This window comes from Podarcis muralis, chromosome 7 (assembly GCF_964188315.1).
Source record: "Podarcis muralis chromosome 7, rPodMur119.hap1.1, whole genome shotgun sequence".
Taxonomy (NCBI): Eukaryota; Metazoa; Chordata; class Lepidosauria; order Squamata; family Lacertidae; genus Podarcis; species Podarcis muralis.
The window spans coordinates 75841813-75868315 of NC_135661.1; the positions used below are offsets into that span (position 1 = coordinate 75841813).

The window sequence follows — 26503 nt, forward strand, 5'->3', positions numbered from 1 at the left end:
ATTCAGGAGTCTCAAAGCGGCTAACAATCTCCTTTCCCTTCCTCCCCCACAACAAACACTCTGTGAGGTGAGTGGGGCTGAGAGACTTCAAAGAAGTGTGTCTGGCCCAAGGTCACCCAGCAGCTGCATGTGGAGGAGCGGAGACGCGAACCCGGTTCCCCAGATTATGAGTCTATCGCTCTTAACCACTACACCACACTGGCTGATCACATCAGATATATTTATATGATCATATACGACCAGTGTAAAAAAACAGCTGGGGTAATAGACTCCATAGAACACAGAATGCTGCATGCAATATATAGACAGGCAAGTCCTGTAATATTTTCCATCTGTGCAACTGTCACTGAGGCCACATGAGCTCTTGTCTTGATTGTGGCATGTTTTACAGATGTCATTTCCTGTAAGTTATGCTTATATCTTTCCTACTTATATTCATATATTCTAGCGATGTCCTGTGAAATCCCAATCTATGAGAAGAAGCCAAAAAGACAGAGGGACTCATTGTCCTGTTTATATGGTAAGTACACCTAGATTTAACAACAACAACAACAACAACAACAACAACAACAACAACAACAAATTTATTATTCACATGCTGCCCAGCTGACTGTGTTGCCCCAGCCGCTCTGCGTGGCTTCCAACAAATTAAAACAAAGTAAGACATCAAACATTAAAAACTTCCCTAAACAGGGCTGCCTTCAGATGTCTTCTAAAAGTCAGAAAGGTGTTTATTTTCCTTGACATTTGATGGAAGGGCGTTCAGCAGGGCAGACACAACTCCTGAGCTTTAGGGTGAAGGCCACCTTTCCTCCTAATAATGGATCTATTCCTTTAGCATATGAATGACAAAGAGATATTGATCAAGTGCATCTTTCACAAATACTGCATCTCCATGCTGGAAAAGATGCATCTGTTAGATTCCTGGCTGACATGCATGTGTTAAAGAAACCTTGTTCAGGGACAATGGGGAGTTAGTTGGTAGTATTATTATTATTAATATTATTTTTATTATTTAAAATTGTATATCGCCCTTCATCTGAAGATCACAGAGCGGTAATGCTACATGAAGAGAGAAGGCAAGGACTGGGAATGCAATGGCACTGGTAACAAGAAGCATAGGTGCCAACTCCCTGGGGCCCTGTGTGCCCCAGCACCCACAAAACTCCCCATGAAAGGGATGGGCACCCACAAATTTCATTTTTGAATTTGAATTTTTATTGGAATTTTATTTACAACATAACACAACACCCCCACCCAATACACAAATCCGCCCTCATTAAACATGAACATAACATACAGTGAGCATAACATACAACAATACAAACAACCAAATAAAAGACTTCCTTTATCCTGTATCTGGCCTCCTTATTTACTTCTTATAAACTGTTTTCTTTATGAATAATTATTAAGATTGTTCTAATTTTAACGTAAATATCCACAAAGTCTCCTGCAGACATTAATCGAAACAAGTCCAGGTATGTATTATAGGGCACTGTTTTGTGAAGTATTCTCTGCATTTCCCCCATGCTTTTTGAAACTCTTCTCTAGTGTGATCTCTGATTGCCTCTGTTAATCTAGCCAGTTCAATATACTCTAACAGTTTATCTTGCCATTCCTTTTTTTTTTTTTTGGCACAGTTTCTTTTTTCCAGTTTTTAGCAGTTAGGATCCTTGCCGCTCCTGTGACATAGAGGAATATTTTCAGATCTTCTCTTGCTATACCTGTGTCCGTTATCCATAGTAGAAAAGCTTCTGTATTTTTCATAAAGTTATACTTAAACATTTTTTTAAGCTCGTCATACACTGTGTTCCAGAAGCTTTTGATTTTTTTACAGGTACACGGGCGCCCACAAATTTCAGTGCCTGCTCAAGCAAGGAATCCTTGGCAGGGAGGTCGGTACACCAGAAGGAATCCTGTACTGCCCCTATTGCCCAACTTCCAGAACATGCACTCAGAGAACTGGGTCTTCCCAATAGGACGCCCAGTGTAAACTAGTGACTTCCTAAAAATCACGGCAACACACACACACACACACCCCGGCCCCCCTTATGACCTGGGTTGCTGTGCGTACAAGAAACCTGGTGGACAAGCAGGCACATTAACAGTATCCAGCCTGTTTAACAAATCCCAGAAGCACAAAAACAACACTGAAGTTCACTATCATGTATGTGTTTATTTCTGTATGTAATTTCTATCCTGCTCTTCCTTCAAAAGAGCCCAGGGTGGCAAACCCCAAAGTAATAAAATAATACGATCTTTAAAATGTTTAAAAAAATATTTAAAGCAATGAAAACATTAACAGCCCTTTTATCTAACAGTTTATAATTTCAAAGATGGCAGGAAGGCACAGTATGTTTCAGACATCAAATGCATGGCTGAACAGGAACATTTTAAAATTCCTCCTGAAAATTAATAATGAGAGAGACAGATGCGTTTTACTGCGGGGAGAGCATCCCATAATTTTTAACTTGATTTTTTTTTTTTGAAATTTAACAAAAAGAAGGAACGGGGGGGGGGGGGGAGAGAAAGGGGAAGAATAAAATTAAATGAAAACTAGAAAAAAAATAATACACAAATAATGCTAATAATGATAGTAATCCACAATCAGTGCATGGATCCTAAATTAAAGGAAAAACTTAATATAAGCCATCCAAATGTTCAAACAGGGGTCCAGATGAAACTGATGCTGATATGAAATATGTTTGAGTATAGCCAAATGTCATGGACTGGTTGGCCGCAAAGGAATGGTGGAAGGAATCAGCTGGGGAACTCCCAAGGGAAGAAGGCTCAGAGTCCAGGGATAGGTAGTGGGACAACAATGAGCAGTCACAGGGAGAAGAGAAGAGGGGAAAGACTTGGAAGTGTCTGTACAGCCCCGAGGTTACTTCCTCAGGAATCTGGGCAGATTACTGTCTTAAGTCACCGTCAGCACCAAGCTGTTCCTGTCAACGGTTTCCTTCCCCACCCCTTCTGTCAAATTTATATTGTAGGCAGATGTGATGGGTTCATCTAGAAAAGCTTTCTGAGCTAGAGCAAGAATCGATGTCTTAAAGACCTGCTGGAATTTCTCCCCAACGAAGATGTAGAGGATGGGTGTGAAACAAAAATTGAAACAGACTCCAGTGATGAAGATTGGCTTCAGTACATTTCCCACCATTTCAGATCCCTCAAGGAGCACTGAAGCCTGGTAGAGGTGATAAGGAAGCCAGGAGATGAAGAATGATGCCACAGAAGCCACAAGGATTCGGAAAGGTTTCTTAGTTCTCCTCACCAACCTTTTCTTCTTCATTTCCTGGCCTATACAATAAGAGCAGCCCATGATGATCATGAAGGGAACCAGGAAGGCCAGGAGAAACCGAGTCACAAAGAAAGCAAAATGAACACGATACCTTAGGGCTTTCGTCTTCTCATCATCCCAGTCATTTGAAAAAGCATAGTTATTGTCACACACAAGCCTGCCATTCTCTACCTCTCGTGTTTCCCTGAAAGCTAAGTAAGGGGCACTCAGGGCTAAGGACACAAGCCAAACTCCTATGACCAGTCTCTGTGCTCGAGAGATTGTGCGGTTATGCTGGGACCAGATGGGGTGGCAGGTGAGGAGGTAGCGGTCCAGATTGACAATGGTGAGAAGAAAGACAGTGTTGAACATCCCCAGAGAACCCAACGAGTTCATGACCTTGCAGGTAACTGTGCCAAAGGCCCAGTGGAAACCAAGAAGAATGTAGGCAACATAGAATGGCATGTTCCAAGAGGAGATTAAGTGGGTGAGAATCAGGTGGAGGAACCAGAGGGTGTTCACTGATCTCTTCATCTTCACACCCAGCACCCAGAGAAAGAGCCCGTTCACAGCTGTCCCCACCAGGAAAGACAAAGAGATAAAGCAGGCAATGGTTAAGTTCATGGGCCTTATGGCTACCAAGGAATGGTTGGCATTTGTTCGTACTGTTGATGCATTCTCCAAGATGAAGGCCACTGTGGTTGTTTCCATGAAGCCCTGGAGGAAGATAGAAAACAGTAGACTGAGTTAATAGCAGAGGAGGGGAACAAGAAGAAACATCCTTAAGAGTTTTTTGTTGATATGGAAATTGAAAACATTATGCCCTAGGATTACGATGTTGGACATAACTTGTAGACAGCTGGAAATTAAATTAACTAGTCAGGTGGGTAATTTTTTGGAGTGGAAACAGGCAGCCCACAAAAAGAGAAATATAAAGACATTAGTCCCCATGTGTTCCAACTCATTTTCTCCAATTGTTGCATAGCTTTTAAAAATTGAATCGAGAACCACAAGGTCTCCCAGGAGGAGCTGAAAACAGAAATGTTGATGATGACAAGCAATGTTACATTTGGAGGAATAGGGATAGGAGAAAAATTTGATTGAGACCATCTTGGCTATGAGTTCTGAAAGATCTGCTGCCTGCTTTATCATAGAATCCTATATTTTAAAGTTGGAATGAACCCCAAGGGTCATCTAGTCCAACCCCCTGAAATGCAGGGATATCAACTAAAGCACCCAAGACAAACGACCATCCAACCTCTGCTTAAAAGCCTCCAGTGAAGGAGAGTTCACAACCTCCCAAGGGAGACCGATCCACAATCAAACAGCACTTGCTGCCATAAAGTTCTCCTGATGTTTAGTCAGAATCTCCTTTCTTTTAACTTGAAGCCATTGGTTTGGATCCTACACTCCAGAGCAGGAGAAAATAAGCTTTCTCCAGCTTCCATATGACGGCCCTTTAGATACTTGAAGATGCCTATCATCTTTCCTCTCTGCCTCCTCTTTTCCAAGCTAAACATACCCGGCTCCCTAAGTCATTCTCCGTAAGGCTTGGCTTCTAGACCTTTGATCATCTTGGTCACCCTCCTCTGCACACGTTGCAGCTTTTCAATTTCCTTCTTAAATTGTGATGCACAGAGCTGGACACAATACTCCAGATGTGGTATGACCAAGGCAGAATAGAGTGATACTGTTACTTCCCTTTATCTGGACATTATAGTTCTGATCAAGGGGGGAAATGCTTAAAATGTACATTAGACAAAACTGTATTCAGAGATGAATTTATCGGGAGAAATTCACACTAAAATACTGATCAATTTTCATGAAGAATGTTTTTAAAAGTATTTGCAATAACAATTGCAAACTGATGCAGAAATGTAAAGCATTAAGACTGGAAAAATGAGAAAATGAGATAAACAGAAACTGAAAGATTCACCCGCCTTGGTTATTGCATGCCTTAAGTTTAAGAATGCGTGTTGTTACCCACAAGTGAGGGTGTTAGTATGTCAGTTTCATTTTTTCTCATTTTTGCAATCCTAAATTCAGTTCCCCACATTACCATATTAGTCTGCAACTCAAAAAAGAAAGAAAGCCTTTATGAAAAATCATCTTCATTTTATACAAATTTCACCTAACATACCAATTTTTGCATGCAGTTTCCCCTAATATACGAATTGTTGCAAACCATTGTTCCCCGTTATAATGCTTGTTATTTCCCTGATTCAGGCATTTGCATGCACATTTCACACTGGACTGTGGATTTTTATTCACATTTCTTGGCTCCAGAACGGCATCACAAAATTCAGAGCAGTGGAAATTTCAAAGGATGGCTGAATTTCAGTTCACGTATCTTTTTGGAAAGTGCAAATTACTTTTGTTTGTTTTTTCTTTAAATGGGAAATGAATAAAATTTCTTCTCAATAATCTTTATTGGTTTAGATTAAAAGCATAAATACATAACAACGTTTAGTACAGAAACAATGGTCAATTTTCCATGCTTCCTCCCCCACCCCACAACACAATATCCTTGCTCAACAACAAATTACAGCAATGCAGTCTAGTGTCCACCACAACAGAGCTGCGGATTCAGTAGCCCAGATGTTGTGGAACTCCAACTCCCATCAGCCCCAGCCACCATGGTCAATGATCAGGGGTGATGGGAGTTGTGATTCAGCCATACCTGGTGCTTGCATTGCCTAATGTAGCCTCTAAAACCCAGGACTGCTGAATCTCCAATCATCCAGAGCTCATCCAAGTAGTAGAAATGCCATGGCCCAGAATTTTGGCATTCTGATTCCCACCTCAGGCTGAACTGGGTGTTATTGGTATCCAACTATTCCTTCTCCATTGCACCTAGCCTGAGAGCTCCACTCACTTGATACCTTCGATCTTTTCTAGAAGTGGTTGTCATTTGAACTGTCAGGACCAATCTGGGGGGGGGGGGATGCTTAGAGAATACGAGGTATTTCAGTGTGGGTGCAAATTAAACCACTTCATGAAATAGATTTTCCGTAAAACCCACTTCCTGATTCTCATTTCCTTTTAGCAAATTAACCAGAATCTGTCATGCCTGCTCCACTTCCCTGAGTGATAGGTAAAGGTAAAGCGACCCCTGACTATTAGGTCCAGTTGTGGCCGACTCTGGGGTTAAGGCACTCATCTCGCTTTTTTGGCCGAGGGAGCCGGCATACAGCTTCCGGGTCATGTGACCAGCATGACTAAGCCACTTGAGGCGAACCAGAGCAGCGCACAGAAACGCCTTTTACCTTCCTGCCAGAGCGGTACCTATTTATCTACTTGCACTTTGACGTGCTTTCGAACTGCTAGGTGGGCAGGAGCAGGGACCGAGCAACGGGAGCTCATCCCATCACGGGGATTCAAACCACCGACCTTCTGATCAGCAAGTCCTAGGCTCTGTGGTTTAACCCACAGCTCCACCCACGTCCCTGAGTGATAAGAGATTGCATAAAAACACAACAATTCTTGTGAGGACTGGGGGGGGGGTGTGATGCTGGAAGAACTCTCTTCTGAGAGGTCCAATCACTTTGCCACCCCTGACATGGATCCTTGCCATCCCTCTTTTCTCCACCATGAGACCTTACCTGTCTACAGTGATGAATAGAACCTTAGCCAGTTGGCTTCTGACCAGCTCTTCTCTTTCTCCCACCTCCCCACAGCAAGTCCTTGAGGAACATCCCACTCACTTAGTGCCTTTGATCCTCTTTGATCCTCTAGAAAAGGCTGTCCTCCAAGTGTTCTATGATTTGCTTCTGTTTTCCAGACTCATGTGGATAACTATAAACAAATGCGAAGAAATAGAGTGTGATGTATTTTTAGTATAGGTTGAGGGTTGGGTGGTGGGAACGCAAGGCCTGAACTTCCCATGAATTCTCCGTGCAAATAGACTCTTTGCAAACTGCACTTCCGTGTTTTCAGTTCCTTATAGCAGACTTCTAAAGATTTGCTACACATGCTTGAGGGCACCAGTCCCAAAATAGCTGCTATGGGGCGTAGGCACAAGCACACATAAATATACTGATGCTGTTGCTGTCTAATAACAACAGGGAGCATTCCTCAGTACCAGGAAAAATATACAAGGTGGTCAAACCGTGTGGTGGTGTAGTGGTTAGGAGTGGTGGACTCATAATCTGGTGAACCAGGTTCGATTCCCTCCTCCTCCTTGGGCCAGTCACACTTCATTGAAGTCTCTCAGCCTCACTCACCTCACAGAGTGTTTGTTGTGGGGGAGGAAGGGAAAGGAGATTGTTAGCCACTTTGAGACTCCTTCGGGTACATAGCTGTCAAGCGTCCCTTATTTGGAGGGACAGTCCCTTATCCCAGCGCCATGTCCCGCTGCTGTCCCTTATTGATGGATGTCCCTTAAATTTCTCGGGTTTCAAAGGAAGCAGCTCCCCTCCCTGCCGGCCAGGGAGGAGGGAGGCTCCAACTGTATTGCTTGGCTGCCCGGCCCGCCCCCCTCCGGCCTCCTCTCACCAGCCTCAGCCCCTGGGAGCCCCTACCCGCCAGGACCTGTTCCAAGGGCTAACCATAGAGGGGGAAAGCAGAGGAAGGACCGCAAGCACTTCTCCCATAGATTTGTAGTGGTAGACTAGCACAGATGGTCTGATCTGCGGGTTTACTTCGGGTGCTATCCCCCCCCTTCCTCCCGCCCCACCTGATGGAACTGAGAGCTGCAGATGGAGCGTGAGAGAAAAATACAGAACTGCAGCAGCATCTTCGTAGCTTGGACTTCGTTTTACACAAAAAGTGGTTGCTGCTTGTAGTTATTTAATTGCAGTGTTTCATCGGCTGGTGTCTTGAGCAGCAACCTCTGGAAACCAAGGGCTAAAAACTGGCGCTGCTCTCCAAAATTATCTGGTCGCTTTTAACTTCGTATTTTAGCTGGTTGACTAAAATCCCTTATTTTGGCTGCTGGTCCCTTATTTTCAAATCTGTAAGTTGACAGCTATGTTCGGGTAGTGATAAAGCAGGATATCAAATCTGAACTCCTCCTCCTCCTCCTCCTCCTCCTCCTCCTCCTCTTCTTCTTCTTCTTCTTCTTCCTCTGAACTCACAGAGGTCGCTTAGAAGTTAGCTGCACATTTTGTCTCATAACTTCCCTTCTAGGAAAGCTAAATACTTACATTACAAAAAAGAAAGAAAATGAATGCTCAGAGTGTGGCGCACCAGTGGTCTACACTGACTGCCAGTGTCTTAGACAAGGAGACAGTCCCAATCCTACTAGGAGGTGCTGAGGATAGAACCTTCTACCTGCAAAGCAGATGCTTGAACACTGAGCAACAGTCCTTCAGTTTAGTCATGTACCCACAATCATGTCTCCCTCCCCAAGTCTCTAAATTGTAAAAAAAAACAACAACAAAAAAAGGAAATGGATAAGCACTGCCTTCACTTCTTTCTTCTTCTTTTTTGTATAAAATAATATTTTATTTAGAGTTCAACAATAACAAGGGGGGGACCCACAATAACTATCACATCAATTTATTACAATTGACCAACTTTAATAATAAATAAACAATAGTTGAAGAATTACAAAACACCACTTTTAACCTACTCGAGTTTTCATATTTAAGTTTTATCTCTTTATTTCTTTTTAGCAGGTCAAAGAAGAAAAGACCAAAGAAAGAGGTACAAAAAAGAGAAGAGAGAGAGAAGAAAGCAAAATATAATAAACACATCTGACTTCCGATTAGATGCATTGTGTTATTATTTCTTCTAATTTTTCAAGCACAGTTCCAAATTATTGTATTGCTTTCTTTGTTTTCCTCAGATACCCAAAAAATTATATTTGTAGTTTTACAAGGATCATTCTATTTCTTCCAGGAGATATTTATTATTATAATACTTTTCCAGGTACTCTTTAACATTTTCCCATTCTTTCTATACTGCCTTCACTTCTACCATGAGCCTTCACTTCTTCACTTGAGCCCAGAAGGGCGCAGAATATGATACATGAACTCCTTTGGGACCTTTCCCCCTTTGCAATCTTACGATTACAGTTCAATAATAGTCATACTCAGAATAGACTCATTTACATTAATGGACATGATCGGAATAGACCTACTGAAGTTAATGGGCATGATTAAGTTCAATGAGTCTACTCTGAGTAAAACTTAGTTGGATGCCACGCAATGGATTTATTTTAAAATACGAAACAGAACAAAAAATAGTTTTCTTAGCCAAGACAGGTTGTAATCACCAGATGTGATACTTACTCTCCCAGAGAGGTACTGAGTCCTTCTTTCAGGCTGATTCAGAGAAGATGAGCCAGAGGAGCAATTCTCTAAGCCTTTTTTATGATCTCAGACCACAATAACTAATTTCACACCTTTGGACATAAACACATTTTGTACTAAACTAAAGCTTGTGTTTCACGCCTGACTTTACCAATCTCTATAAATATCAACTTGTCTTGAGCAGGGCATTCAATGTTCCCTGGTGATGGGTTCAAATTCTTCATTCTTCATATTAATGGGGGTTTTAATTGTATTTTGCTTATTTCCTTCCTTTTTTCAGATTTTGAGATCAGTAAGTTAAATGTACTGAAGGCTGCGGCTTGCTATGTTGGTTCTGCATTTCCTTCCTCAGCAGCAGCACCTGCGTAAGAAATACCCGTTCATGTCTGTGGTGTGAAAACCACGTGATCTCTGCAGAAAAAAATCGTGCAAATTGCTATTCTAACTCCATGAAAACAGCTGCTCCTCTCTACTTGGACTACCTCCTAATTTCCCTTAAAGAATGGTCAGGGTGACTAACTTGTTTTGTGTCCCCACAGCAAAGAAGGGAACCAAGTCTTCCTCCCTGCTCTCAGGGCCTTGGGTCTGTGAACGAGAAATGTCTGTTGTCACCTCACCTGTTCAGCATTTAGCATGACATGCACGTTCCACCTATAGGGCACCCCAAATAACGCACAAAGCAAATGTGGGGTAGGGTGACAAACAGTGTTGTTACCCTGTAAAGCCACAAGAATCTCCCCACAAGATCTAGCTCAGACTAGAAGACAGATTAAACCAAATGAAAATGCCACTCCGAACATAATACTCCCTACAACATGAGGGTGGTCATCTGTCATGGATGCTTTCACTGAGATTCCTGCATTGTGGGGGGTTGGACTAGATGACCCTTGGGGTCCCTTCCAGCTCTACAATTCTATGATTCCATGAGGAAGGCAAAAATGAAGAGTCCCAAGCCAATTCCTACACAACCCCTTTAAAAGGTAAAGGTAAGGTAAAGGACCCCTGACAGTTGAGTCCATTCGCGAACGACTCTGGGGTTGTGGTGCTCATCTCGCTCTATAGGCTGAGGGAGCCAGTGTTTGTCCGCAGACAGCTTTCAGGTCATGTGGCCAGCATGACTAAGCCGCTTCTGGCAAACCAGAGCAGCACACGGAAACACCATTTATCTTCCCGCCGGAGCGGTACCTATTTATCTACTTTGACATACTTTCGAACTGCTAGGTTGGCAGGAGCTGGGACTGGGCAATGGGAGCTCACCCCGTCACGGGGATTCAAACTGCCAACCTTCTGATCAGCAAGCCCAAGGCTCAGTGGTTTACACCACAGTGCCACCGCGTCCTAATAGAGCCCATACTGTTGAAGGATGGAGGGAGGGCACCAAAGGACAAAGGGGGGAAAGGTTGGGGAGGAGCAGGCTTATAAACAAAGCCATCCCCCTTGACAATTGGCCAAGGCTTTACCCATGCCACCCTTAGCTCCTCCCCAGGACAAACCACTTGAGTCATCTTTTGGGGGGATTTCGGATATGGCTAACTCATCCCTACCATAGAGTGGAAGTAGAATTTCCTCCTCATCCCCTCTTGTGTTGTGAATGTTAAGCCTGTCGATTAGGACTGCCTTAAAAAATAATAATTGTATAGCACTGAAAAACTATACCTGCTTTATAAACTCTTGTTCTTAGCAATAATGAATGCAGGTGCTACAAAGTTTAACAATGAATGAATGTGCAAAACTCTTAAGTATAGAGATTTGATTTACTGAAATTGGGATTGCTTAAATGCGTTACTGTGCATTTAATTCTGAAATGTTCCCAAGTAACTCTTGTGTATTTGGTTAACTTTAGTCACATGGGAGGTACCTTATTACATTCTCCGTTTTGTTTTGTGTGTAAGTGACTTGTAATGGTTGCATCTCCAGGAACACCAAAGAAGAGACAGTGTTAGATAACTCTCTTTCTAAATGCAATAGAGCCGAGTGCTAATTTTTCCCTGTGAAGTCCAGAAGTCCAGTCAGGAGAAGTCTGCTGGGAGAAAAAAGCGGAAACCTCTCATAAGGAACTACATCGGCTGTGGTCTGTCTCGCCAGAGTGGTGCATGCTCTCCCGCTTGGACTACTGCAATGTGCTCTACGTGGGGCTACCTTTGAAGGTGACCCGGAAACTACAACTAATCCAGAATGCAGCAGCTAGACTGGTGACTGGGGGCGCCCCCCGAGACCACATAACACCAGTCTTGAAAGACCTACATTGGCTCCCAGTACGTTTCCGAGCACAATTCCGAGCACAAGTGTTGGTCTTGACCTTTAAAGCCCTAAATGGCCTCGGCCCAGTATACCTGAAGAAGCGTCTCCACCCCCATTGTTTTGTCCAGACACTGATGTCCAGCACTGAGGGCCTTCTGGCAGTTCCCTCACTGCGAGAAGCAAAGCTACAGGGAACCAGGCAGAGGGCCTTCTCAGTAGTGGTGCCTGCCCTGTGGAACACCCTCCCATCAGATGTCAAAGAGATAAACAACTACCTGACGTTTAGAAGACATCTGAAGGCAGCCCTGTTCTGGGAAGTTTTTAATGTGTGGCATTTTAATGTATTTTTAATATTTGTTGGAAGCCGCCCAGAGTGGCTAGAGAAACCCAGCCAGATGGGTGGGGTACAAATAATAAGTTGTTGTTGTTGTTGTTGTTGTTGTTGTTGTTGTTACATGGCCGAGCTGGGTAACATATCCAGAAGACTGAGTGCAAGTACAGTTGTACCTTTGGTTAAGAACCTAATTCGTTCTGGAAGTCCGTTCTTAACCTGAAACTGTTCTTAACCTGAAGCACCACTTTAGCTAATGGGGCCTCCCACTGCTGCCACGCCACCACTGCACGATTTCTGTTCTCATCCTGAAGCAAAGTTCTTAACCCAAGGTACTATTTCTAGGTTAGCAGAGCCTGTAACCTGAAGCGTCTGTAACCTGAAGTGCCTGTAACCTGAAGCGCCTGTAAACCGAGGTACCACTGTACTGGAAAGGGGGGGCGGGGGGCGCTTAGCACCCTGCTCCCCAAGTCTGTGCCAGCACTCTGCTCCAAATATAAGTCACACTTTAACTTTTCACAGTCAGAATTGGGGGGGGGGGGGGAGAGAGAGTGTGGTTTATATTCGGGCCAATACGGTAAATGTAAATACTTTGCAGATATTCTTATTTAGCTATATGTTCTCCAAGTAAAAGCTTTTGAATATTTTGACGAGTGTTTGGACATTACTTTAATTTCAAGAAAACAGTCAGTCCTGCACGGGATTGGGCTTCCTAGCTGCAAATTAGCTGCTCTGCCAACAAAATCTACATATGTGTAAAGCAGGAATACCCCAGTGTAACAACTAGAGCTTGTTTACCTTTATTGAATAAATGGGAAAGCAAAGCACAGGCGTTTTCTGAGTCGACACCCACATCTTTAATATACAGTCAACGTCTGTAACCTCAAGATGTCGCTGCTCTGCAGTGCCCTTCAGCCTTAGCCTGTATGGGCAATAGTGTGTATTGACAACCACATCTTTTATCGGCAGCCAACATGGTGCATCCAAGTTGCTATTGCTGAGTTCCAGCTCCTTTCAGTCCTTCAGCCCAATAATATCTAGAGGGAGGGCACCTCACTGCTACTCCTAATCGATTGTAATTAATGAGGCGGGTGTATAACTGTTCATAGAAACGGTTGCTTTTCTCCCTATGGCAGCTTCTTCAAGGAGATGCTAGATTATTCCATTGAACTGGCATCATCTGCATGCTGCTGCCATCATTCATGTGGCCGGACTCTTCGCCAGCATTTGTATCCTCTATCGGCATGATGAAACCTTTCTTTAGCAAAACAACAGTGGATGTCCTGAAAACTTGCTTGAATTTCTCCCCAACGAAGAGATAGAGAATTGGGGTGAGGCAGATATTCAAACAGAGGCTAATGCTGAAAATGATCTGCAGGACTTCTACTGTTCTCTGGTCTTTATGAAACAGCGAGAGAGCATAATAGAGGTAGAAGGGAAGCCTGAAGATGAAGAAGCATGCCACAGAAACCACAAGGACTTGGAAAGGCTTCCCAGCCCTCCTCGCCAGTTTTTTCTTCTTTATTTCCTGACACATCCAATGATAGCAGCCCACAATGATGAAGAAGGGGAACAAGAAGGTGAACAGAAGCCGAACCACAAAGACTGCCAAATCAATTTTGTAGTGCAGAGCCTCTGCTTTGTCCTTATCCTCGATGATAAAGAAAGCAAAATTTTTCATGCAAACCTCTTTTTTGTCACCTTGAATCACATAGGAAACCAGATAGGGAATGGACATGACCACGGAAAGGGTCCATACTCCTGCAAGAACTCTCCTTGCTCGGGGTTTTGTGCGGTTCCGTCGGGACCAAACCAGATGGCAGGTTATCAAGTAGCGGTCCAGGCTGATGATGGTGAGCAAAAAGACTGGGGTGAGCATACCTACAGCGATGCAGAAGTTGACCGCCCTGCACAAGAATGGGCCAAAGACCCAGCGGAAATTGAGGACATCCTGGACAACAAAAAAAGGCAGACAGGAACAAGAAACCAAGTAGGACAGAGTGAGGTGGAGGAACCAGATGGTATTCACTGTCCTCTTCATCTTCACACAAAGTAACCAGAAGATGTGCCCATTCATGGCTGCGCCCACCAGGAAGGATACCAAGATGATGCTAGCAAGGCCCCAACTCAGGGGAGGTTCATCTGTTGGGTCAGCTTGGCTGAGGTTCATTTCTGTTGGTCTGGCCATGTTGCCTTTTCCCATGAGATCCTGGAAGAAGATGGGGAAGAGAGGCAGATGAAGGGAAGAAGAAATGCAAGAAAGAAAAGAATATAGGATGCAAAGAGGCTGAGAACTTCTGGGGTGTCAGCGAAGCTCAGATGCTGACAGGGAGAGAACAGTTAGCAGCGGAAAGCAGAGAGGAGGGGGAGAGCAGCTGTAATCTCTGAGCAAAGGGGAGGGGGAAAACAGGGCCAGAGGGACAGACAGCTGTGTGAGAGCTCTGATAGTGAGCCAGATGTTGGAATACAGAAAACATTCTCTCCCAAATCTCGTAAGATCTCAAAAGTGGCTGAGACTCGTGAAAGATACTGGAAGAGAAGGTGGGGGCTTCTATGCTGGGGAAGGGGGAGGAGCTCAGTCTGGGCTCTGTCCTAGTTTGTTGTTTTAACAATAAATCTGAAATAATTAACAGCCAGAGTCGTCTCACATTTGTGGGAGAGACCAAGCCATAACATGGAGATATCTGGAGAAACAATTGGTTCCACTGCACTTCTAAGCTAATGGACTTCACATTCTAAGCTCAAAATAAGATAGTAATTTTGATGCTCTTTAGAACCAACCAATCATCTCAAGACACCTTAAACCAGAGGCGTGGGAATCTTTTCAGCCTCAGGACTGCATTCCCTTCTGGGCAACTTTCCAAGACCCATGTGAGTGGTGGCCAGGGCCAAAGGCACAAGTGCGTGGAAAGACAGGTGCTAATTATACTTTTGTGCAGTAAGCACACACACTCACGCACCTTTCACTATGCTCCTTACAGGCAGGCAAGAGGTCTTATATCCTGCCCTTCCATCCAAAGGAGACCAAAGGGTGGCAAAGTTCAAGGACACATTCCAGCCAGGCAAAAATACCTAGGTGTAAAGTAGGACCAGTGAGGGGTGGCCTGGGGAGAGTTCCAAGGGCCTGATAGAGATGCCTGGAGGTCCACAAGGGGCCTGAAGAGCCCTGCTCCTACATATATAGGGGAGCTTTCCTAGCAACTCTCAGCAACCTTAAGCAAACATTTCTCAGGATGCTTTGAGGGGAGCCATGGCTATTTAAAGCAGTATGATATCGCACTGGTCATGCTGGTTGGGCCTGATGGGGGGATCTCACAACATCCCACAACATCTGGAGGGCCATGGGTTTCCCATCCCTGTAGCAAAGTTTCTCCCCCCCCCCTCCAAGGGATGAAATCCTAGAATGCTAAATCACCTGCAATTCAGATCTCTAGCCAACAGACCCTCATATTACCTGCAACACTGATGTCCTCTCTTCCACTTTTCTGCATCTCAAGTTGGGAACAGAGTCTAGGAGAGCTGCCTGGAAGCAGATTTATTGCACCGCAGAAGCGTGCTGGACAGGCAGAAAAGTTCACACAAACACTCCACAAACTGTCCTATCTGCTGAGTATGCCTCACTCACCTGACGCATCAATCCGCTGTTCTAAAAAGGCTGGTCCTCAAAGCTTTCTGCTGTCCTGTTCTGCTTTCAAAGATGAAATGATAAAGGCATTGTAGGGTGCAATGTCTTTAAGTTGTGAAATATGAAGCACCGATTTATCTTAAAAATGAATTCTCTGTAACTACTAGCATTGCGTCATGCTTAGTTTCCGGAATGAACTCCTTCACTCCTCTGACTTCAAGGAACAGCCATGTGCTTTCTTCTGATAATATTCTTCGAAAACAGAGACACTGTCAGCCCATTTGGATTGTGGGGGGAAACCCACCAACCACTGGGAGGTGAACTGCAAAGAGGGAACATAATGTGATTCTGCATGGATTGCAATATGGGGCAATTCTAGTTACTGGAGGAAACATTATGATTGAGACACAATCCTGCCCATCACTGAAATATGGAAGGCCAGATAGGAGGAGCACTGTGAATGGGCAAGCCTGTAAATTGTGAGGAATGCAATTCCTCTCCATCTGGTGTGTTTTTCTGTTAAATTATATGAAAACTCCCTGCAGGCTTGGGCAAAATGGTTGATGAGTAGGGCTTCTTTGGAGTGCGCTGTCAAGTCTGCATCATCTGCAAACATCTCTTGGATAAGAACCCGCCACACTTTTCAACTTGATATTCAACTACATTATGCTTAATTTCATTCATAACGGGGGCTGTAGAATGACACAACAATGAACATCATCAGACATGTCCCCATTCCCCCCTCCATTTCTAGGCATTTGCACTTCATAAGTAAATTATAAATAAGTAAATTATAAATAAGTAAATGATCTAGCTCTGCCTACACTGACATTCCAGGCGTTCAGAGAGGGGTCCCTCCCTTCTCTACTTGGAGATGGTGGAAAGTGAACTTGGTGCATTCTGCACTCAGAGCCTGTGCTCTTTCACTGGGTTATGGCTTTCACTGTGACTATCTGAATGCCACATTAAAGGACAAGTGTGAGGACTCAGTGAATAGTTTGGTTATGGAACTCACTGTCGGGATCTCTGCTCGGCCAAGCTGATAAAGCTCATTTTCTTCCCCTGAGTCCTTCGGAATCGCCTCCCGACGTGTTTAACGACCTGAGCCTTTGATGAGGCTCCAAGGCACGTTCCATTCAGCAGAGTTTCCAGCACAGGTAGGAGACGAGAGGTTTGGGCTACATTGCAAAGAGTTTTATTATTCTAACTACGCAGACAAAAAACACATCCTCTCTCTATGAAAGCAGAGGGCAACTGGAACAAAGGAACAAAGGAAACAGGAAACCAGTAACGTCACATCCGTCTCTAGTCTCCCGTGAGACTTCCAATAGCCTGGACTGTCTCTGGAATGTAAACAGAGTCCTGTAACTCCAAGCAGCTGCTCAGTGGCAAAACAGAAATTAACACTCACCCCCATAGAAGGCAGTACTGGCCGTCATATTTTGGATGACTATAAAACCAAATTAGACAAATCCATGGAGGAGAGGGCTACTAGCCATGATGGCTATCCTCTCCCTCCACAGTTGGAGGCAGTAATGCATCTGAATCCCAGTAGCTGGGAACCACAGCAGGATTGGATGTTCTTGTGCTCAAATCCTGCTTGCAGGTTTCCCACAAGCATCCATTTGAAGAAGAAGATTTGATATCCCGCTTTATCACTACCCAAAGGAGTCTCAATGCGGCTAACATTCTCCTTTCCCTTCCTCCCCCACAACAAACACTCTGTGAGGTGAGTGGGGCTGAGAGACTTCAGAGAAGTGTGACTAGCCCAAGGTCACCCAGCAGCTGCATGTGGAGGAGCGGGGAATCAAACCCGGTTCACCAGATTATGAGTCCACCGCTCTTAACCACTACACCACACTGGCTCTCACTGTGAGATTTGCCCACTGTGAGAACAGGATGCGGGACTAGATGGGCCATCAGCCTGCTCCAGCAGGCCCATCTTATGTTCTTAGGACTCTCTGGTGGGCCCCGGAAGTATATGTCAGCTGGAAACTGGGACTGAACGAGCCAAGAACCACCAACGGGCTTTACAAAGCTCTTTGCAGTTTTTGCTGCAAGCCTGCCACAGGCTAACATGGTGGCCTTTGCACAAGTTCTGTGGATTAAGGTTGGGAAATACCATGGGGCTGTAAACATGCAGGATGGCCACCGCCCAAAGGCAAGTGGTTTGTTGATGGAGATTAGCAAACAGGGGAGGAAGGGTGGGAGAAGTAAGTACTGATAGTGAAGAATCAGAGGTCCATCTAAAAAGACATATAAACAACGACTACACACAGCACTAATAATGGTTTTCGTCTAAAATAAACCTAGATTGAATAAAAATACCTTAATATGGGCAGAGCGTATACTGAAATGCTGATCATAACAAGTATACTAAATTGCTGGAAAGTGAACTTCTATGTTGTGATAATTTTTTATTGTGCCTGCTTGTTTTTAGGTCTGGTTCCCCCTCCCTGTGGTATTTTCTTATTAATGTTATATGGAAACTACTTTTTTATTTAAACCCGATACAATTCTTGCTCAATAAATAAAGTCATCCAATGATATGGCCCTGTAGGAGATCGTAAGGGAAAAAGTTTGCATAAGCTGTAGGAAATATATTGCGTGCGCTCTCTCTCTCTCTCTCTCTCTCTCTGTGTGTGTGTGTGTGTGTGTGTGTGTGTGTGTTACAGATAGGTAGCTGTGTTGGAGGGGTATTACTCTCTCCCCACCTTCTCACTATATAGAAGGATCTGGCAACTTCTGTTTCAGTGTATCTGAAGAAGTGTGCATGCACACGAAAGCTCATACCAAGAACTAACTTAGTTGGTCTTTAAGGTGCTACTGGAAGGATTTTGTTTTGTGTGTGTGTGTGTGTGTGTGTGTGTGTGTGTGTGTGTTATTTATTTGGTTTTTCAGATCAAATTTTTACAATCACATATCCAACATACAACATAAAAACAAGATTCCAAAGAATCTCCTGGACTTCCCTCCTCCCCTTTGTGGGTCCTATTGTTCATCATTTCCTCCTGCATCTTATATGACAATCCAAACCTTTTACATCTCCATTGTGTCCAAAATCCACCATTAAGCTACACGTGTTATTCCAATTTTACTAATGATTTTAGCTGTTTACAATGGTTTTTAAGATAAATTATAATTCCCCCCCCCCATTCCTCATTAAAATTTTGGTCTTGCTGATTTCTGATTCTTTCGGTCATTTTACATATTGCTGTATATATACAGCCCAGGATAGATTCTACATCCAAAATGGAGCACCTGTGGAACTCCAGATGTTGTTGGATTACACCCCGGTAATCCATGACAACTGGCCATGATGGCTGGAGCTGATGGAAGTTGGAATCCAACAACACTTGGAAGGCCACAGATTCCCCCTTTGCTGTTCTACAGAGAGATGGCAGATCACCTTCAATTGCATCTGCTCTTGCTGTTGCTCGTTCTCACCAGTGCTGTTGCATAGGCGCCGACTCCATGGGGCCTGAGGGGGCCCGAGCCCCCTCAAAAATTCGTTTGGGGGGGCTCTGCCCCCCCAATAATTTAAGAAAATTATTAGGCACCTTGCCAAAAACCGCACAGGGGACTCCGGCGCGCGCCTCCCAAAGTGACCGGGAGCTCCTGAGAAGGGGTGGGCAGGTCGGTCAGTCAGAGGAAGACCCCCAGCGGCGGGACTTTAGAAAGGAATGGAGCCGCGGGGCCGAGGAACGGCGTATTCGTCACCGGCGAGGGACCGGGGTGAGGGGAGAATGGGGGGGACGGGAGTTCCCGCCGCCGGAACGGGGCTTTTTTTCTGGGTTCGGCTAAGGTGACGTTGGTAGGAGGGGGTGGCCGCCTCCCGGCGCGAAGCCTGGGGAGGGCAGGCCGGTCCTTGCATGCAAAAGCACCACTGCCATCCTGCCGCCAGTATGGACCCCGGTATGGCCCCCCCCCCAAATATTTTTTATAAGTCGGCGCCCCTGTGCTGTTGTTATCTCCATGTATCTTGGGATCTTCCACAAAATCTTCCCTCAGCAGATCAATAATAGACGTCATGAAGACCCGCTGGAAAATCCTCCCCAGCAAAGAGATAGAGAATGAGGGGCAAAACAGATGTTGCAACAAACTCCAAGGGCAGTAATTAGTCAAAAAAACCACTTTCACAACTTCAGGCACCCCCTTGAGCAACTTGGAAACTTCATAGCGATGGCAAGGGAGATAACAGATGTAGAAACGACACCACAGCAACTACCAGGACTCTGTAAGGATTTCCATTCCTCAGTAACTTTTTCTTTTTCATGTCCCAACCCATCCAGAAATAGAAGCCCATTATGATGAAGAAGGGAAGTGGGAAAGCCAGCAGGAACCAAAGTAGAAAGAAAGCTCATGGAGATCCACCAGAGGAAATACAAATGATCCAATGTCCTTCTCCGCCTTTTGAGTTTCCCAGAAATCCTATGCTCAGGTTGTATATATGTGAATATAGAAACTGTATATCCTAAAGCAGGCATAGGCAAACTTGGCCCTCCAGATGTTTTGGGACTACAACTCCCATCATCCCTAGCTAACAGGACCAATGGTCAGGGATGATGGGCGTTGTAGTCCCAAAACATCTGGAGGGCCAAGTTTGCCTATGCCTGTCCTAAGGGTACCACAATCTCTGCTGACCTTCATTCCAAGGAAACCAAACCCTGAAGAAGCACTTAGAACCCCCAGAATCTCTCACTGCTTGGAGATTGGAATGGCATGTAACAATAGTAATTGGACAAAACTCTTGTCTATTATACAGTCATACCTCATGTTGTGTCCGCTTCAGGTTACATGTTTTTGTGTTATGTCCCACAGCAACATGGAAGTACCGGAATGGGATACTTCCGGGTTTCACTGCTTGTGCATGCGCAGAAGAGCTAAATTGCGCCACATGTGTGTGCAGACGCGGCACTTCAGCTTGCATCAGTTCCGTGTTACAGACGGGCCTCCGGAACGGATCCTGTCCGTAACACGAGGTTCCACTGTATGGGTTAGAGCAAAGTTCTTCAACATTAGGTCCCCAGAAGTTGTAGGACTCCATTTCCCATAATCCCCAGCCACTGGTTGGGAAGATGATGGGAGTCAGAGTCCCAAAACATCTGAGGACAGAAAGCTCCCTGGACCTACCTGTTTAGATTGATTCGTACCTGATCCAACCTGATTTGGACACAGAATCCAAACTGAAATCCAGAAACCCACATCTTTTGTAATTCCATTCATTTGCACTGCCACATCCATTTGCCTTTTTTTTCTTACCTGGATACATAAAATTTGGATATATGGTAGCCCTCAAGAAGGGTTTAAGCCTGCCAAATGTCATACAGATCAGTCCAGAGGTTTTTCTGCTAGACATCTTTAAAGGTTGCTTTTTTTCCAAAATGTAAAAGAGAGGGACAAAGAGACCGTGCAGTTGCTTGAGTGCTAAATCCTGCCAGTTCTTGCGCACCTGTCTGGTCTGTTCCATGAAGATTTTAAAAAAACAAATCCAAGCTTTATGGTTTAGGTGTTTGTATGGTGATCGTTCGCTGGCTTTTCCTGTGCATAATCTAATGGGCTGTGTGAGTTTGTGCAAGACTTCCTGATGCAGTTACACACACATGACAAAGCACTAACAAAGGCAAGACACGTAAGTCAGAATAGAATTGTAAATAAAATGCATAACTAAATAATAATAATAATCTAAGGCCAAAAAAAAGGGATGCGTGTGGCGCTGTGGGTAAAACCTCAGCGCCTAGGACTTGCCGATCGTATGGTCGGCGGTTCGAATCCCCGCGGCGGGGTGAGCTCCCGTCTTTCGGTCCCAGCTCCTGCCCACCTAGCAGTTCGAAAGCACCCCTAAGTGCAAGTAGATAAATAGGTACCGCTTTCTAGCGGGAAGGTAAACGGCGTTTCCGTGTGCTGAACTGGTGCTGGCTCGCCAGAGCAGCTTCGTCACGCTGGCCACGTGACCCAGAAGTGTCGCCGGACAGCGCTGGCTCCCGGCCTCTTAAGTGAGATGGGCGCACAACCCTAGAGTCAGACACGACTGGCCCATACGGGCAGGGGTACCTTTACCTTTAAGGCCAAAATGCAGCAGGCAGGGGGCAGGGAGAGATCAGGGGAATGACATTGCTAACAAGATTGACTGGGAAATGGTTGGGAAGCTATCACGTGGGTACTGCTGTAAAGGATAAACAAACGAAAAACTAAGTAAATGTCACCAAACTCTTTCTAATATTGAGAGAGCCATAAGTCCAGTTTTCCTTCTCCCACTTCCCACCTGGTCTCTCTCCTTTTATGGTGGTGTTTTGCAAATCAGCAACCCTTTGCCGGCTACCTGGCTTTCTTAGAGAGTGTTTTGAGCTCAGGATTGGACGGGAACCCTCCAAATTGAATCCAGTAAGGTTCAGAATTTGGGGATTCAACCAGATTGGTTGCACAGCATTTGATCCTAACATAGACTTGTAGTATAAACAAGGAGGTATCTGATATTTGGCCAGGACTTAGCAGGAATTGGCAGTGTTAATTTATTTGTTGAAACACATCATTGCAGACTCATGGGCAGGATGAGAAGTTTTTCTGCGGTAAATCCTGACGCATCTTCAAAAGACAACAAGCAGTGTTGACCAACAAGTTGGATATCTTTAGACACCCAGTATGTCTCAAGTATGTAGTATTAGAGAAAGCAATTGATAGCTACGCCTCATGCTGACTACATTCTACATCCGTTTTCAGCCTCTGAATATCTGGGAGTCACAAGTGGGGGAAATGCTGTTGCAGTCGGGTCCTCCTTGGCCACTGTAAGAAGGGAGTGCTGGACTAGATGGGCCATTGGCCTGATCCAGCAGCTCTCTTCATAAGCTCTGATGATTTGATGACGCTATACATGCAATATTTTCTGCTTTAATGCATTAGGTAAAGGGTAAAGGGACCCCTGACTCATTAGGTCCAGTCGTGGCCAACTCTGGGGTTGCGGCGCTCATCTCGCTTTATTGGCCGAGGGAGCCGGCATACAGCTTCCGGGTCATGTGGCCAGCATGACTAAGCCACTTCTGGCAAACCAGAGTAGCACACGGAAACGCTGTTTACCTTCCCGCTGGAGCGGTACCTATTTATCTACTTGCATTTTTTGGCATGCTTTTGAACTGCTAGGTTGACAGGAGCTGGGACAGAGTAATGGAAGTTCACCCCATCGTGGGGATTTGAACCGCCGACCTTCTGATCGGCAAGCCCTAGGCTCTGTGGTTTAACCCACAGCGCCACCCACGTCCCTTTAATGCATTACTGAGCCTATAAAGAAGCAAGCAGAAAACCACACAAATAAATAAATATATAAATAAATAACTCACAGCTTTTTATGGTGGAGATGAAAAGGCAGTGATGAGGAAAGAGTCACTGGCTGAATTTCAAGAAGACACACACACACACTGCATTTTTCTTTTGAAAAAAGGTTTAGGGGTACTCTCATTTTCCTACTTATATTGAAATACTGCCCCTCAGTGAAGCCAAATTAGATTCACAAAATGTTTAGGGGTATGCATAACCCTGCATCCTCCTAGAAAAACACACAGTGTGTGTGTGTGTGTGTGTGTGTGTGTGTGTGTGTGTGTGTGTGTGAAAGGTAAAGGACCCCTGGACAGTTAAGTCCAGTCAAAGGCGACTATGGGGTTGCTGTGCTCATCTCACTTTCAGGCCGAGGGAGCCAGCATTTGTCCACAGACAGCTTTCTGGGTCACGTGGCTAGCATGACTAAACCACTTCTGGCACAATGGGACACTGTAATGGAAACCAGAGTGCACGAAAACGCCGTTTACCTTACCCTCACAGCGGTACCTATTTATCTACTTGCACTGGCGTGCTTTCAAACTGCTAGGTTGGCAGGGGCTGGGAGCTTACCCCGTCGCGGGGATTCGAACCACTGACCTTCTCATCGGCAAGCCCAAGTGGCTCAGTGGTTTAGACCACAGCGCCACCTGCGTTCACTCTATATGGCTGCTTGAAATGGTGTGTGGGTGTGTACACATACATACACACACACACACACACACACACACACCGTGGTCTTCCACTTGGCCTTTCTCCACCCCGCATTTTAGAGAAGCTGTGTTTTTTTCCCCTTCTCTTTCCCTTTTCTCACTTCTGCTTATATTTATTGTGCCTGAACAAAACTGGTCTTGTTCCAGCAGAGTCCTGCCAGATCGTAGCTACAGTCAGAAGCTGAAGATCCGAGGGAGCTGATCCACTTGCTACAAGGTAAGGGGCTTTGTGGTTTCCTTTTGTGATTTTGTGTGTGTGTGTGTGTGTATTGGGCTTATTTTAACTGTGTAACAGGCCTTGGAACTATTTGGGGAAGGGTGGGCTTTCAATGGACCCCAGTGGGGGGAGGATCCCATTGTAGTTGTTGGGACAGGGCAGTTGCAGGATCAGAAGGCAGTACTACAAGATCAGTGGAGTGCGATTACACCTGTGGAACCAATATAGGTCTCCTGCGTATAGAATATTAAGGTGATTAAAAGAAACAAAGCAATACAGAAAAAAAGAGGGAATGAAGGGGAAGCAATATACAATATTCTGATATATTCTAATATAAATTGGTATAATGTTAATGTCCCAATGTTTATGTAAATGTTAATAGCCTACTACATCTTGTATAAACTCATTCCAAATGTTATCGTATTTATCCATACAGAGTCTGCGCCTGTAAGCAGCCAGTTCATAAATTGTGTGTGATGTCGTATAATCAGTCCATTGATTGAAGGGCATCATGACTTTATTTTTCCAATTCCTCAATATCAATCTCTTGGCCACCATTAGGGCACAGAAACTCCATTTCCATTGTCCCGTTGATAATTTCCACACTGCAGGAATATTGTTCAATAAAATTTTCTCCGCTGAAATATTTAACTTTTTCCTGTACAGTCATAGTTGCACAGTCCGTCCAGCACTTTCTCCCAGAACTTGTTAAGTACAGAACATTGTACAAACATAGCGTGTTCTCCTTCATGGAGAGCACGTGTTGCGGTGGGGTCTGCTGAGCCACCCCTCTGTTACCAGGCAGGGTCTCTAAAGATGGCCTGGGGCAGTGATTGGTTCACTGGGTTGCTGGGGTAAAAGTTATGTTGCAATTTTGGTGGGAGGGGTAAAATGTTTAAATACTCTGCACGCAGCCTGGAGCTTTCTCTTTGCTGTGTGCAACGGATCACCCGCCCACCCGCCCTTGAGTAAGGGGTTGTTGCATTGACCTTGCTATGCCTGTCATGGGGTCGTCTGCCGTTGGGGCAGGGGCCTGGTAGGAATTTTGTCCATCTGGCTGATTGGCTGGGCCATTTGGTTTTTGCCTACTGCGTAGCAAATCGTCACAACTTGTAAGGTTGCGGTTAGGCATTGGTTATAAATTGGTGGAGGAGGGGTTAGGATAGGCTGGGCCTGCCCCTCCATGGTTGCTGAGGAAAGGGAATTCCGTTAAAAGAATCCTGGGGCTTGCCATCTTTTCGTCCAATCCCTGGAATGGGACTAGGGCCGGCAAGCCTTCGGGGAGCATGCGGATGAGAATTGAGGGTCTGTGACTCAGCTCCATTTCTCCCCGACTTACTTTCCCCCGCACTGTCTTTCGGTGGTGCCCGGAAGTCAGTTCTGTCCCCAGGCAGGGGGACAGATAGTCTTAACCAATGCCTAAACAACCAACTCATGGTTTTGTATTTAAATAAAGTTGTGGCCAAAATTATGCCAAAAACCTTAAACAAAAATTAAGTGTGCGTTGTGAGTTATTTGGGGGGTGGCTTGGGGACCTCGACACGCAAACAGTAGATTCCGGTGTATAAGACGACTTTTTAACCCCAGAAAAGAGGTTAAAATGTCGGGGGTCATCTTATACGCCGGGTATGGGCAGCGCGGAGCGGAGCCCGCCCGCTGTTGCTACTGCAGCAGCTCCGAAGCAGCAATAGCGGGCGGCAGGCTCCGCTCCGCACCGGGCGGCTTTCTCCTGGTGCGGAGCTGCCCAGCGTATTAGGCGACTGGGCTTATAAGACGAACCCCCAAACTGAAGCTGCCAATTTGGGGGGTCGTCTAATACGCCCAGTCGCCTAATACACCAGAATCTACGGTATGTTTCAAAGAGGCATTGTCCTTGCCACATCTCCAATGCTGAGCTATCTTAGCTAACCCATTGTTATATATAGGAATGTTTGCCTCTACACATCTGCCTCTACACATTTGCTTCAGCACATGATTGTGGCATGATGGAAAAGCCTCGCTGCCAAGCTTTGTTTCTGGTTCTGGTGCAACACACACCGACACTCCCTCACCATTCCAATATTGAGACATTCCCTCATCATCCCAGAATGTTCAGTCCACTTCCTTGACCTGTTCTTAATGCTTAGCTGACCACATTTATTGGAATGTAATTGTTTAAGTCTTAATATATTAATCATTGGTTATACTTTAATTAGGAGGTTTTCATGCCTGTCTACTTCTGTGCTCCCTTTCCCAGCCTTTAATCTATTATGTAATCTTTACTTTGTACTTGTGTTAACCAATCAGCAACAAGCGCACTTGTGTTAACCAATCAGCAACAAGCGCACCTGTGGCAATGTTGTAATATGCAATAAAAGGGACTCCCCGAGACTTGCTCGGGAGACGCCTCCCAGATGACACTCGCTACTTGTCTGTCATTATTCCAACCCAACAGTTATACAACTGTAAAGGAGTCCAATAAACTGCATATTATTTTCTATTGTATTAGTCTAATCTAATGACACCTCCTGGGTATTGAAGCTGAAACATTTCCC

General features: G+C 45.0%; 2 protein-coding genes across 2 annotated transcripts; both read right to left on the reverse strand.

Annotated features, from left to right (window-relative positions):
* Nucleotides 1-2183: 2183 nt before the first annotated feature.
* LOC114602309 (putative G-protein coupled receptor 33) lies at nucleotides 2184-4160 on the reverse strand. The gene has a single exon (XM_028740371.2). The coding sequence runs from the start codon at nucleotides 3989-3991 to the stop codon at nucleotides 2918-2920; it is 1074 nt and encodes a 357-aa protein (XP_028596204.2). The 5' UTR covers nucleotides 3992-4160; the 3' UTR covers nucleotides 2184-2917.
* Nucleotides 4161-12883: 8723 nt separating this feature from the next.
* LOC144328486 (putative G-protein coupled receptor 33) lies at nucleotides 12884-17086 on the reverse strand. Its single transcript, XM_077932152.1, has 2 exons — nucleotides 15732-17086; nucleotides 12884-14315 (listed from the first exon to the last, which is right to left on the reverse strand). Exons 1-2 carry the CDS (start codon nucleotides 15738-15740, stop codon nucleotides 13248-13250), a joined length of 1077 nt encoding a protein of 358 aa, XP_077788278.1. The 5' UTR covers nucleotides 15741-17086; the 3' UTR covers nucleotides 12884-13247.
* Between the last annotated feature and the right edge of the window lie 9417 nt (nucleotides 17087-26503).